This window comes from Candoia aspera, chromosome 7 (assembly GCF_035149785.1).
Source record: "Candoia aspera isolate rCanAsp1 chromosome 7, rCanAsp1.hap2, whole genome shotgun sequence".
Taxonomy (NCBI): domain Eukaryota; kingdom Metazoa; phylum Chordata; class Lepidosauria; order Squamata; family Boidae; genus Candoia; species Candoia aspera.
In genome coordinates this window covers 2,877,164-2,892,857 of record NC_086159.1, presented here as the reverse complement: position 1 = coordinate 2,892,857, position 15,694 = coordinate 2,877,164, and the positions used below count along the sequence as shown (strand labels likewise).

At 41.4% G+C, this 15,694-nt stretch overlaps 1 protein-coding gene across 2 annotated transcripts in view; it reads right to left on the bottom strand.

The window, feature by feature from the left end:
• The window catches only part of USP6NL (USP6 N-terminal like), a 135,248-nt gene that overhangs the window by 48,712 nt on the left and 70,842 nt on the right, over positions 1-15,694 (bottom strand). For both annotated transcript variants that reach the window (XM_063309181.1, XM_063309180.1), the window contains 2 exons: positions 5,033-5,072; positions 117-197 (listed from right to left, as the gene is read on the bottom strand). In XM_063309181.1, coding sequence (XP_063165251.1) covers positions 117-197; positions 5,033-5,072 — 121 coding nt within the window. The remainder of the gene's footprint in view (positions 1-116; positions 198-5,032; positions 5,073-15,694) is intronic.

Sequence of the window (15,694 nt, the reverse complement as noted above, 5' to 3'; positions counted from 1 at the left end):
ACTTAGTCCTTATAACAAACATCACAGTAAATGGGTAAAAAAGGAAGTCCAATGCTATAGCACCCAATTTGTACTTTTGCATTCAGTAAATTGCTGAAGGAAATGCTCAACTTTACCTTATCTGTGTTCTTGTATTTCTCCCAGCTTTTTAACATTTTCAGCCATTTTGTAGTTCTTTCAATTTCAAGCTGCTTTTGCTGAAATAAAATCAGAGCCCATTATTCTCTTCACTTCAAATAGTCCAAGGATTCTTTTTCAACATTTATAAGCATTTAGGAACCAACGATGTGATGCTTTCAACAGCCCAAAATCACTAGTATTTTAAATCAAATGTAAAATATTTTAGCCTTTACGTAGTGTTTCTAAATTCTTCTGCTGGGGTAAACCATGGAACTCTGAAATTGGAGGGCCCACTCAACTCCTATGTTTTTGTCTTTAAGAGCATGGGAGTACACAATTTTAAGTGAGGTAATGATTATAGTTGAATTTGTGTATGTCTTACCATCCACTCCATTTTAAAGGCCTTTTTAAACTAAATTTTGTACAAAAGAATTTAATCTAAAATTAAGTATGCTTTTAACACTTTAATAATTTCTGTACCCTGGGCAATAATACATACATTTCCAAGAAACTTGCTGGGTCTCTCCAACTGAAGTATCTGGTGAAAGTGGATCTCCAGCCCAATGAAACTCTATTTTTAGATACTAATCACTGTATTTCCTATTCATGCCTTTTTTTTTTTAAGACTGCTTATGAGAGATCATGGCTCCACTTAGCACAACGAGACCTTTTCACTACTGCTTTTCTAATGATAGTACTCACATTGCTACTTGTATTATCACTTGTATGCTTCAAGGAACCAGTGTTCAGCCATTGACAGACTTTCAGATCCAGGGGGCTGGCAGTGAACTCAAGGAGATTTGATGAACTAGCAATGAGATATTGAAAACTATCTTTGTGCTACCATCTATCGGGTATCTGGATTCTTCCAGTCCAGATATGGGAATCCTAACCTTTAAGCCAGTGTTTTTTAAACTTGGCAACTTTAAGATGTATGGACTTCAACTCCCAGACTTCCCCAGGCAGTCTACACATCTTAAGGTTGCCAAGTTTGAAAAACACTGCTTGAAGCAATGGGGCCCAACAAGACAGGCTCTTTCCCACTGCCTTTCCCTGGTAAGCCAGCCAAAGACTGAAGATTCCTGCATGCTGTCTTTTGAAGAAGTGCCTTCACTGGACGCAGCTCAAAAGAGCATCATTTTAGACTTAGAACCTAACAATCCAACTGAATACAATAGTGTTTAAGAGTTAGGACACTTCTCCCTTGAAGCCTGCCAATTTTAGAAATACCCTTTCAAGGACACAGTTCGATAATTTAAGGCTTTGGGCACAAACTCCCATACAATAATTTCTAGATCCTAGCCATGGCAATAAAAAGTAAAAACGAAAATTATGCAGCTCTTCATCCGCACCCATCTGAGATATGTAATTTGGTTTAAATACTTCGGTATGGCTAGGATTGTGCAGAAGATATAATGGGTAGTGACTGTTGCAAGATAGACATCATTATCGTAATGTTAGAGCGCTTCACAACACTTCAATAAACTCAAACTATAGTGCACACAATGATCTTTTCTTCTGTTGAGAAATAACTGCGGAAAGCCTGCATTAGCTCATCAAACTTGGTAATAACAAGTTCCACGCAACTCAATCATTTTCAAAGCTATACAAGTCTTCCTAGAAACCCTACAGTTTTGAGGCAACCTTCTATTCTGTTAACTCCCATTCACATACACTCTTGATCAATGGGTACAGTGCGATGTGGTTAGAAGAGTTTGACCCCGTTGGTTGTCATGCAGTCCTTGAGGTACAACTAGATGCTGGTTGTGTTTGTGGCATACTGGTCAAATACACAAAACTGACCAGTAGTCTCCTGGCCATTATCAGGGAATGTTGTTTGTGGCATGGATGTGCCTAGGACTGTTGGCCCACCCAACCCCTTCTACGTCTTCCTAAAAAGCACTATGGGAAAGCCTCAACTGACCAAAGCCATAATGAGTCACCGAGATTGGTGAATCTAGGTTTTGCTGTATTTTCTTATCATATACCTTAATTTCTCTAGCTTATTAATTCTTATGACTTTCTGCACTTTGCATAATGCTGCAAAGCACAAGATGGATAAAAATAAAATAAGCTGAAAAGAGGGGATGCTTGTTAGACAGGTGCATAAGGCACTATGGGTTCCTAGCCTTACCATAAGTAACAAGCAGTAATTACAGACTCTCTTCATAAACTAGTATGTGGCAATGTTTTTGAGAAGAACCTGTAATTTACTACAGGAATTACAAAAATAACCTCCTAGAACCTTGATTAACTTAAGAAAAACATTTAAGCAATGCATATCCTCGAGGAGCAGGTGGCAGTCGTGGCCAGGAGGGCCTTTGCACAACTTCGTGTTGTGCACCAGTTACGCCCTTTCCTGGATCAGGAGGCCCTTCGGACAGTCACTCATGCCCTTGTTATCTCCCATATAGACTACTGCAATGCGCTGTACATGGGGCTACCCTTGAAGAGTATCCGGAAGCTTCAGCTGGTCCAGAATGCAGGTGCGCAGGCTATCTTTGGTGCCCCTAGAAGGGTGCATATAACTCCTCTACTACGTGAGCTGCACTGGGCACCAGTCTGCTTCCGGGTCCAATTCAAGGTTTTGGTTATCACCTTTAAAGCCCTACATGGCATGGAGCTAGGGTACCTGAGGGACCGTCTCATCCCCATTACATCAACCCATCCCACCTGGTCATGCAGAGAGGGCATGTTGTGGACCCCTTCTGTGAGAGAATTCCATCTGGCGGGGTCCAGGAAACGAGCCTTCTCTGCAGTGGCTCCCGCCCTCTAGCTCCATCCCTTTTGACCTTCAGGAAGTCCCTGAAGACTTGGTTCTGCCGCCGTGCTTGGGATGGGGAGCAGGGGGAGTCATTCTTGGAGATGGCTGGCACCTTAGAGTGCTCCCCTCATATTTATGATCTTCTACAGCCATCTGGATTTCTATTTTATTTTTTAATCTTGTATTATATTGTATTATATTGCATGTTCTATTATTGTTGTTGTTGTTTTAATGTTTTAATTGATTAATTTATTGTAATCCGCTCAGAGTCCCTCCTTGGGGGGAGATGGGCGGTAGTACAAATTTGAGACATAAATAAATAAATGTGTCATTGCATCTTTCCAGGAAAAAAAATCATACCTTTTTACGGTGATGTTTCATGTAAAAAGGCAAATGTCCTAGAATTGCAAAATGATTCTGCAGTCATATAGCAGTCAATTGCATATGGAATAGTCTTTTCTGTAATACACAGCAAGCTTTATATGAAATAAAGTTCCTATTTTTCCTAATAGTAACCAAAGTTTTTCTCTCTGGGTGTGTATATGTGGAGAAAGCTTCAGCGAATTAGACAACTCGATCCTGACTACAGAGCTTGGATCCTGACCTTTATTGCCCTTCCCTCTGAGTGTCAAATGGGTAAGAGATGCTCCAATCGCTCAGGTCACTGAATTGCTTTGCAAATACCAGTTGCTGACATGCTCATTCATCTCTCTGGCTCTAAGTTGGCAACACTCCACTGCATAATTACAGTCTCAGCATATTAGCCAGTAATTGAGCACAATAACATCTGGCATTTCAACATTTTAAAACAGAGCAGGCATTTCAAATGACTACCATCCCCCCTCAATTACCTCCTTTCTCAAATATTAACTACCGGCCGAAAAGCAATGTTTAATCCAGCAAGGAAGATTATAAACTGACAGGAAGGAATGCACTAAACTAAGGATGGTAATAGTTCGAAGTAGTTTTCTTTACAGGGACTAATATTCATCAAGTTGCATTTAACAGATCAGAAACCAAAGAAGAGGGAAAGCCTAGCTGGGCAGGAATCTGGCTAGTTCAGTGTTTCTCAACCTTGGCAAGTTTAAGATGCATGGACCAGCCAGCAAGACTGGCTGGGGAATTCTGGGAGTTGAAGTCCACGCATCATAAACTTGCCAAGGTTAAGAAACACTGGTCTCATTTAGCCTTGTTTAATGTAGACTAACTGTAACTGGGACTGAGGTTAACCAGCCTTATGAATTAGAAATGTCAATTAGAGGTGTTAAAGATGATCACTATACAGAAGGCCTCTTAGAACCAATTCAGAAAGGCTTAACATCCCCCCCGCCCCCAGCGCTATGTAGAAGCACAGAAGGTTTTAAAGTGGTGCTGGGCAACCACAATTGTGGGTTTCATCTCCTTTTGTCATTCATAGGGATGCTACTTATAAACAAATGAGGAGTAGGAACATTCCTATATGTAAGAAGCAGCAACCAACCACGTGGCTGCAACGGGCCAAGACTTTCTTCCTGCACATCAGTCTTCTCCAACGTGGTGCTCTAAAGAAATGCTGGACTACATTTCCATCACCTTCCAGGCAAACCGACACTATACAGTTAGAACCAAACAGAATGCAGGAATACTTGCAAAAATGCTCTTATCCACATGTGTGTTTGTTTGTTTAACAGAAAAGCAGCTTACATGAAGATTCAGCCAAGCCATTCCAATCCCCAGCATTTCTAGCGGATCCCACTCAGATAAACCAGTATTCCCAAATTACCACCTCTTCCCATCAAGATTTTGGCTTCTAGAAGTCTCAGACAGCACAGCCATACGAGGTGGTAATTTTGAGGGCGATCGCTCAATAAATTACCAAGGCTGGTGGAAGGCTGGTAATGGTGAACTCGATGGACCCATGATCCTGACTTGATAAGAAATTAGAATCCAATATCCCAGTGTCAATATCAAACATTCCAAATCTTGGATAAAAGAGCTGGGCTGGCTAGGCAGGCTCCCCTTTAGCATGATCAGTAGGTTCACTTTCTTTATGCAATTCTTAGCCACACAGGTACTGAGCAAATTTACACCGATTGCCTTCAGATGCCGTACTGTTCCAGGTGCTTCCAACACATGCATGGATGTACGCACCAGAGAGGGGCTCCTTACCTTCTCAGATGCTGCATCATGGACTGGTAACTCCTCTTGGCTGAGAAGGAAGAGGAAGAATGCTAATTACAATGACATCAGATTAAAGTGCAGAAACAACTAAATAACTGATTCCAGAATGGCACGTCATAGTTATTGCGGATGGAAGCACACACTGAGCTAAGCCACAAAATAAATTGGTTTTGGCTTGCTATGAAAGAGGTCACGGCAACCCTGATTTCTGAGTTGGCATTAAATATGAACCCAACCACCTGGGCTTTATTCTACAAATCACTCATAAGCAAGCCATAGCTAAGTATGATATGCAAATCTGGTCTGAAATCATTGGACTACATTTTCTCTATAGGAAATGAGCCTTATTGAAGGGAGAGGAAGCTACTCAGCCAACAGGCATAAGACTGAGCTTTCTGTACTGCAAAATAGTCTAGAAGGCATTTCAGGAGACTATTTCATGGGCCTACAAAAAGGGAGCACCTCCCAAGGCAGAGAAGTGCATATTCATTACATAAAATGATCAGATATTTATGGGGGATATATCCCAAAATTACTTGGCTTCAAGTTCAAAATGAACCATGCTTGAAAGCCTGATAACTATGTCAGATTGCAAGCTCAGTCGTTTGAAACATAGATCATTGCCCAATCAGATTAGCAAGGTGAGAACTTCTGTAATTGGAGAGGATGAAACTGCAATGAATAATAGTTAATCCATCTACTAATTATATTAGCAAGAAGTTCAGCATCTAAATACTGTATGCTTTATTATTTGCCTCCCCATTTGGGCTCCAACCCTACACTTATTTATTAGAAGCCAAGCTACGCTAAGCACAATGGGATTTTGTTCTGAGTAACTGGGACCCACTATAGTGTAATGATTAAGACATTGGGCAAGGACCAGGGAGACACAGTGTTGAAGTCCACCCTTAGCCATGGAAACTCACTGGGTGACTTTGACCCAGTCGCACTCTTTCAGCCCAATCCAGCTCATGTGGTTGCTGTTCTAGGGATAAAATGAAAGGAGGCACCATACAAGATGTCTGGAGTGGTTCACCGTGGAGACAACCCTGGAGAAGCCATTCAGAAGCCATTAAGACAACAACAGATGCAGAAGCATGTGTTGATCCCAGGGAGGCAGGGCAATATTAGAAAAAGACTCAGACTGGCTCCCCCCCCCCCCCCCGATTCCCTAGGATATAAAAGGGAAGAAGAGAAGGGAAGACACAGTATTCTGTTACTGCAGCCAATTCAACAAATTACAGTTCTAGTCTGCCTGTGGTGTGTTTCCTGATCTGGTCTACCTCACAGGGCTGACCAACTTTAGGTTTACATCTTTGGCCCAATTCACATACTCCGTGGTGGCCGTAAAAAGAACTCTTCTTCCTTCCTTGTAAATGTGTGGGCCGTTCCTCTCGGGAAAATTAACAAGGGGAAAGATTGCATCCTACTCTCATAATGGAAAACTCAGCTCCCAAAGTGGATACTTAATGGGGAGAAGCATCCAAAAGAAAACCCACTTTCTCAACTACTTGGCACTGATGTTGAGATTATATTTCATTCTGATAACTAAATATGCGAATCAGCTTTGCAGCATTGACTTTGTGCTATCCCTTCCCATTTCCTTTCTCAGGACTCTGCATTTCAACCATACCTCCAATTAATTGTAATCAATATAATTGATGAGTTGTGGATTTAGCTGGTCTGTCAAGAAAGCAGGAGGGAATGGGCACTATGAAAACTGAGTGTGTTCCTAATCATGCAGATCTCATAACCAAACGAAAATAATATTCTCCCGTGTTAAATTAGATTTTAGTTATTATATTATATTGCTGACTGGCTATTCATATGGTTTAAGTACTTCTAATGGATACATTCCAATGAGCATTCAAAAACTGTGGAAGTGGATTAGTCAGCCTTAATATTAGTCTCCCTCTGCTTCTACTATGTCATCAGTGGCCTTAAATATTTCAGTACCCTTATCTGGCTTTAAAAGCACTCGACTGGGCCAGAACTGATGTGCTGAAATCAGTAGAACTCACACTACCTACCAGTGGTTCTAACTTTAAGAATGGTTGAGGTCTGGACTCAGTCCCTTTCTAAAACAGGAGTGACCTGATTTCAACAACTATTATCAGTGGGATCAGGCATTCTGGCAAATTATAACCAACTGAGCTTATAAGAAGCTATTTGACTTGGGACAAAGCCCATCACACATCAGGCATTATCAAAGTGCCCTTCCAACTCTGCACACACATCTTCACTTCTCCGTTGCCCACTTCTTCTGCAATACAAGTATAAAGCTTCTACCTTATTAAGGTCATTGCTCAGAGGTAGGGCACTTATTTTATATGCAAAGGTCTCCAGTTCAATACCCACAATCTCCAGTTTAAAAGGCCCAGAGGAGAAAAGAGCTTTCTTTGGAGATCCTGCAAAAATGCTGCCAATCTCAGTTAAGACTTTCTGGGGGGAACTATGACCCTCCAGATCCCACTGGACCACAGTGCTGTCATCCTGATCAACAGCCATAACAGCAAAGGCTAAAGGCAACTGGAGATTCCACAGATTCTTAGCTTTAAGGGCTTGCTACACATCACAGCTTCGGGCTGTTAGTCAGCAAGAGGATTAGGATATATACATATGTACAGCCACTATACGTGGTGTTACGTGTGTCTATCAGTGTGTTCAGGACTGGAATCTGCAACGTATTTTGCACTGCAGCAGGGCAGCTTGATCAAATACAAAGCACGTGTATGAATGTGCAGAAAACTACAATATTACTATACTGTTCTAAGGACTGTGCTACAAAAGGGGGAAGCATAAACCTCCAAGGTTACCATGGCACAACAGCAACTTTTAAGAAAAAACTGAATTCCCCATAATACGTGCTTATTAGGGAAGCACATTTAAACTGAATGGGGTTGGGTCTTCAAATTTATTCAACATGCTGATGCAGCTGATTTCTGTGTCTCTTTCAGAAACAATGATATCAAAGGACACACATGTTGTTCATCAGCTGAGACTACTAACTCAAACCTTCCAACACCCAATTGTGCAACGGATCAAGCCATGTGGCTGCAACCATTATTTGCATGAGGCTATATATTGCAATTAAGGCACTTTGTCCTCAACAGTGAAGTTACCAATGGGGCTGCATTAAAAGGAAGACAAAGACTTGAAAGTCGTAGCACATGGTTATACTCCAGCTTTTATTTCAGGCTGAGCATTGCTCCTAATAGAGATCCGCATGCTGTCAAATATAGAAACAGATCTTCTCTATTTACTCCAGCAGATGGGCCAACTCCATGTAAATCCTTCAAAAATGATCAAAATGTGGCCCAGGGGAACATTTAATTCCATTTTACTCCATCCTCTTGGTTTAGGTACTGAAAAATCTACTATTATAGTAGGTTTATTAGAGAGCAGAAGTCTCTAATTAATGTTTATTACCTGGATAACTTCCAAGCGTGTAGACTTCAACTTCCAGAATTCCCCAGCCAACATAGTCATTGCTGAGAATTCTGGGAGTTGATGTCCTCACTTCTAAGAGTTGCCCAGTGGGGGAGCCCTGCTTTCACGCAGAACTAATGCAATCTATAACACAATACAGGTAGTCCTCGACTTATGACCACAAGACGGACCAGAAAACCCTGGTTAATCACTGTGGTAGTTAAACGAGGCATCACCTGACCACACCCAATTTTACGACTTGCTTTGCTGTGGCCACTATGTGAATCACTACGGTCATTAAGTGAATCACACGGTCCCCCATTTGGCTTGTCGGAAGCCAGCAGGGAAGGTTGCAAATGGCAATCACATGACCTCGGGACACTGCAACAATTGTAAATACATGCCAGTTGCCAAGTGCCCAAAATTTGATCACATGACTGCAGGGACACTGCAATGATCGTAAGTGCGAGGACTGGTTGCAAGTCACTTTTTTCCAGTGCTGTCGTAACTTCAAACAGTCACTAAATGAATGGTCGTAAGTCAAGGACTACCTGTACTCCAGTTCAAATTATCTCTTTAATACAAAAACTCCTACTGATAATTCATTAGGCAAAGACAGTAGGCTGGCACGCATAACTTGGAATGGCTTATTTATCCATTTATTTATTTTGGGCATTTCTACAAGTTGCCCAACTACGAATTCTCCAAGTGGCCTGTAAAAAAGAAAACATACAGCGTCATAAACAGCTGCAGCACGAAGATATTCTGAAGTTCAGCAGAGCAACTGGGATGCCATCTGGCTAGGAGAACATTCTGCTTTTCTAGGGAGGTGAGAGAACAGGTTGGAAGGAGACAGAGAGGACCGGGCTTTTCCAAGATGAAGGTTCCCCTGCGCGGCCTCAAGTAACAAAATATGTACCGAGAAGGAACTGCAAGGACATCAACTACTTAGTTTCATAATGAGTTCTGGAAATGGCTGGGAAACTCAGCACACTCAGGGGATTCAGAGCGGAACGTAAGATCTGTGCCCATGTACACAGTAAGAATTTAAAGATAGCGCTATGCTTGTGAAAACATTCTTTGCTAAAGTTATAATTTTAAAAAGAAAAGTCAATTACTTCACTTGGGCATTTAATGTACTTCGGATTGGGCTGAAATCTATTTGGGGGGGGGGGCTCACTCTTTTCATCTTCCCATCTGCTATGGCCACACATTACGTTTAAAAAATACAGACTTTTTTTTAGAAAGAGTATATGCCACCATGCTGGCAAGATAGGAAATACAGATTTCTATTGCCTGCAGTATATTAGAATAAAAGAATACATAATACAGCATTAGCACATGTCACGCAAGAGGGTCAGCAGCACTTCCACCGATGGTCGCAAAGGATAAAATTATGCTGTACACCTAACGGAGCAACAACTTCCAAAAAAAACCTCGCCAAGAAAACAGCAAGGACTCAAAAACTGACTCGAAGGCAGAAACCAATAGAATAAATAAACTGAAGAAAAGCAACAGAGCCCTGCCTAAATGAATGGAATGGACTTGTTGAAAGGAATCAAGAAGCAAGAGAAAGACAATATATTAGCAAGTATATGTAGATTAACTCAAATCATGGGGAAGGTCCCACATGTCCAGTAGAGCAGAGTTAAATTCTTATGCATTTCCTTTCATTCTTCAAAACGGGGGGTTTCATTTTCTTCCGGGCAAGGGATGCTGCATTGTTAAAATATTCTCTTCTGTTGAATTGTTTCTCATTGATTCCAGTGGATCGACCAAGATTCTTGATAGCTTATCCTCTAAGGACAAGTTCATATTTTGAAGGGCAGGTGCTTCTAAACCGAGGGAACAGGGAAAGAGAATCTCTTTGCCTTCCCAAGGGAGGGGGGGGGGGAATAAAAAATAATAATAATTATAACAGAGAAAATCGACTCCTTGAAAACAAAGCCTGGCCAAGAAACTTAGACTCATCAAGTGCTTCAGCATGGACTCAAGTGAGCTTGCATGTTGTTCTCTTCCGAACAGTTCCACGAGCTGCATTAGAAGGCTACTCCCAATGTTTTCCTGAACCCTGGAGGATTCTGATATCTGGAAGGGTACAATTTCAGAGCCTTTACATGCAGTATGTCAATCAATCAATCTTTATTTGGTCATAGACCAGCAAAGCCTTTGCATGTGTAGCGAACCATCCACTCGGACACTGTGTTACTCTTCAAGCAGATAAATCCAGCTCTAGAAGTCAATAAAACAACTAATAAAACACATCTTTACAGGCTACGGTGCTTTGATTTCGGCCTAGAGATTAAATGAAAGAAGAGCTGCTTAATCAGACCAAAATGACATCCAGTCCAGCCTTGTGTCTTCTAGGTAAAACAACCAAACAGGTACCTCCCCAAAGTCAATAAACAGGAAGAAAAAGCAGCAGCCCTCCTCTTCCTTCTGTTGGCTTACCTGCTGATTGACAGTCGGGGGCAAAAGAGAGCGCCTGAATGGTCTTGCAATAATGAATGCCATGTATGGAAAGTAGAACATTGTGTGAACTGGTGCTTTCTTTCATCTGCCCTGAATTGTCAATACCATTACCTGTTCCAGTTCCAGCACAAAAGAGGAGGTCATTTTTTCTCTACCTGCATGGTCTTAGTCAGCCAGATGAGTAAGTGAGAAAGCTTCCCTCTTATTCAAGTGTGCTCATTATTTACACTGACCAAAACATCCTGTAGTTTCACCAAGTGATAAGAAGAAAGGCACAATGATTCTTTATTGTCTTTGTGCATCACGCATGTGGCTGTGTGTATGCAACACATACCAATTTTCTGGAAACTTCCTGTTGAAGAAACAGTCCTCCTTCCTTACTTCACATGCACACAACACAGACTATTGCATCCTTAATGCTTTTGGGTCTACCACTGAAGGCACATCTCAGGAAGAGTTTCCATATTGCTGCACTGTCAGAGCTGAGGATCATTTCTCCCTTTGTTCATTGACAGACGAACAGATAGATTCAATTTATATGGCCACTGAACTCACAGATGTGCCTAGGGGTGGCTAGCATCACATTAAAATAATCACAGTATTATTTCAATACTAATATCATCATCAGCCTCCTCCCTAGTTCTTTGGCTCTCATCCTAGTTATCGTCTGGGGAAGAGTTGACTGCATAGCTTCCAAGTTCTGTGGACTCACTGGGCCCTCACCCGTCCGATAGGTGTTGATTTAGTAATTCTGGCAAGTGATGTTTTTGACTTGTTTATCTTTCTGTTCAACTTGCTCGCCATTGCAAGAACTGGGAGTCTATTGGAATCCTGGTCACAAACAGCGAGTTATGTAGTGAGGTTGCTTGCCTCTCTCACACTTCTGATTTCTGTTGTTCCTGGTCTTTGGCATATTACTAGAAAAGATACTGTCTTGCTCTGCAAAGATGCAACTGAGCAATGGTTTTCATTCTCAGTACTTTGATTTGATTAAACCTCAGCAATATTTAGTTGCTGAAAACACGCCTACTCCACTTCGAAATCTTTGTTTTCATTTATGGGCTGCCATGCATCACAATTCCTACGGAAGCTTGGAACAGCTTGGAATAGTTCCACAAATTATTCCTGAAAAGTGAAGCTATTTTTCGTGTACATTAATTCCTCCATGGGAAGGTGGGACAAAGTTCATTAAACAGAACATTATACAAAACAGAAGGCAGCTGGTTTACGGCTATTTAATTTTACTGTTTCAGAGTCACAGTTGTTAACTTTGCTACAGTGATACGCTATTAGGTTCTCCATTGATTATGCAGGTGTATCTGACCCACTTAACAGGCTGAGATTCAACAGTGCATTCCAGAAGGTCATTCTGAAATAAGAGTACAAGGAGGAATAACCCCTTTCCTCTGCACTGAACCAACTGCATATCCAAATGCAGAATTCTAAAATTGAATTTTAATAATTGATAACCCAGAGGCCATTTAGTTACAATAGCTAGGAACAAAATATTAGATGGTAAAACTTCTACAGTAATGTTCACACAAAGGAGAGAATTCTATAATCATCCTTTGAATGGAATTCCACCAACAGTCAGTTAAAACTAACAAAAGTTGACTCTTTTTCCAGCCCTTAATCCACAAATTTCACACATGGGGAGAATGGCATCAAACCAAGAAAATATTCCTACAATGCCAAAGTACCTCAAAAGTACTACCTATCATGTGCCTCCATACGCAACTACTAAATCCATTCCATTAAGGGACAGCTATTTGCCTAATTCATTAAGAATACATGCAGGGCAGGTTAAGAAAACAGGCTTAATGGTAAACTCACATTAACAAAAGACAGTTGTTCTGTTCGGGATACAAGCAGGAATCTGAACTTACATCAGTCTGGTCCTAATTTGATACTGGCACATGTTGTCTTTGCAACCAATTATTGTCAGTGTTCTGGTTTGGAAACAAGACCGTACACACACACACAGACACAAATACATGTGTGTGTTTAATATGACACCATAGCCAAGGCTTCTGTTGCAAAAACTTAAGATGCCTATCCCACTGTATAAGATGAACATATCCTCCTGGTCTACAGCTGTTTCTGAGCAAGTATATGTTTCAGAAAAACATCTGTTTCTGTTTCATTGACTATTCTAAAGCCTTTGACTGTGTGGACCATAACAAATTGTGGCAAGTTCTTAGTGGTATGGGGATACCAAGTCATCTTGTATGCCTCCTGAAGAATCTGTATAACGACCAAGTAGCAACAGTAAGAACAGACCACGGAACAACAGACTGGTTTAAGATTGGGAAAGGAGTATGGCAGGGCTGTATACTCTCACCCTACCTATTCAACTTGTACGCAGAACACATCATGCGACATGCTGGGCTTGAGGAATCCAAGGCTGGGGTTAAAATCGCTGGAAGAAACATTAACAATCTCAGATATGCAGATGATACCACTTTGATGGCTGAAAGTGAAGAGGAACTGAGGAGCCTTATGATGAAGGTGAAAGAAGAAAGTGCAAAAGCTGGTTTGCAGCTAAGCCTCAAAAAAACCAAGATTATGGCAACCAGCTTGATGGATAACTGGAAAATAGAGGGAGAAAATGTAGAAGCAGTGAAAGACTTTGTATTCCTAGGTGCGAAGATTACTGCAGATGCTGACTGCAGTCAGGAAATCAGAAGACGCTTAATCCTTGGGAGAAGAGCAATGACAAATCTTGATCAAATAGTCAAGAGCAGAGACATCACACTGACAACAAAGGTCCGCATAGTTAAAGCAATGGTGTTCCCCGTAGTAACATATGGCTGCGAGAGCTGGACCATAAGGAAGGCTGAGAGAAGGAAGATTGATGCTTTTGAACTGTGGTGTTGGAGGAAAATTCTGAGAGTGCCTTGGACTGCAAGATCATCAAACCAGTCCATCCTCCAGGAAATAAAGCCAGACTGCTCACTTGAGGGAATGATATTCAAGGCAAAACTGAAATACTTTGGCCTCATAATGAGAAGACAGGACACCCTGGAGAAGATGCTGATGCTGGGGAGAGTGGAGGGCAAAAGGAAGAGGGGCCGACCAAGGGCAAGGTGGATGGATGATATTCTAGAGGTGACGGACTCGTCCCTGGGGGAGCTGGGGGTGTTGATGGCTGACAGGAAGCTCTGGCGTGGGCTGGTCCATGAAGTCACGAAGAGTCAGAAGCGACTAAACGAATAAACAACAACAAATAAAAAGGGACTATAAACAACGCCAAACATCATGCTGCTCAGCCAACTTTGGCTGGAATACACACCTAGTGGGGAGAGTAGTTTTTTGAACAGCCGAGTGCGTCCTCTGCATGCAAATCTTGCCAGTGATGAGCAGAATGTCAGGGAGCTGGGCTGCGACAGACTTGAAGAATGCGTCAGAAGAGATATTGTTGGACCAGTTCAAAGAATAATCTGAATTTAAATTTTGCAGGTCTATCTAGAAGATTCGTTCCCCACAAGTTCTCTTATCCATTAAAGAACTTTCAGAAAGAGTTAAGGCCCCACATGATGGCCATGAAGTAATGGAGAACTTCCATAAGATACCTAGACCACTACTGATGGTTGCTGCTTTGCTGAGGCCTTGCTTATTGCCCTGGCCTGGCCTGTGCACGCAAATGTCCGAGCTGAATTGCCAGCTCCTGTTTTAGAAAACACAATCATTCTGACAGTGAAGTAAATTCCTATATTCTTCTGGGAGCAAACTGTGAATCTTGCCGTAGGTATTCTGAGGAACACCAGAGGCACTATCCAGTCAGAAATTCTGCTTTCTTTGTCAACTGTTCTAACTTCTTGCAATGAGTGATCCCAGATTTGTATCAGACTGTGCAATCTAGTTCATCGGGGACCAATGAAGCACTATTAATATTTCCCAACAATTATACGTAACTTGTATGTGCAAACAGTCCTCGCTTGCTCCTCCATTTCTCCCAAGGCAAATTCACCTCTCACCTCTATTCCTGCTTTGCAGGCTGCAAGAGCATGTGTGCGTCGGCATTCAACACAAAGTGAATGAGGATCATAAACCAGGGTTTGAACTGAGCCAGCAAACTTTGGGAATACACTGATCATTAACCATAAAGGGCATCAATGCAGAAGAGAAAAGGTGTGGCAGAATTAGAGGAAACCACAGAAGAGAGGGAGCTAAGCTGCACTAAAGAGACAAAATGGGAGCATATAAGCTTATAATATACCCCCAGTTATTTGATTTATATTAGACAATGGTGAATAAACATCATTTCAGAAAGTAATGACATTTTCTACCCCTCCTTTCTTATGTCTGATGCAAATTAAAATGTAGTCATATGTGCATATTTGATTACATACAGATGACTGTGATAAGTTAATATAGAATTAAACTCTTTTTCCATTGGAGGAAAAAAAAAGATCAAAGCCATCAGCAGAAACTGCAGCTTTTATCTTTTATTCTTTCAGGTGTTACCCAACATCTCACCAGTCTTCGTTTTGGACAAAGCTTCTCTAGTCATTTTACATACAGAAAGAGGCAAAGGCCAATACTTTTCAATTACCAGGTATGGATCAATTTTAAATCAGTAAGAAAAGTGCTGTGCATAAATAAATGAAAAGCACAGCGTGAGACCATTTAAATTTTATTTGCCAGATGGAATCCTATTCACAAAGCAATTTTTCTGTAAGGCACGCAATCAATACTCTGACCAAACAGGCATGCAAAAATCGAAACTGAAAATACAATGACGCCAAC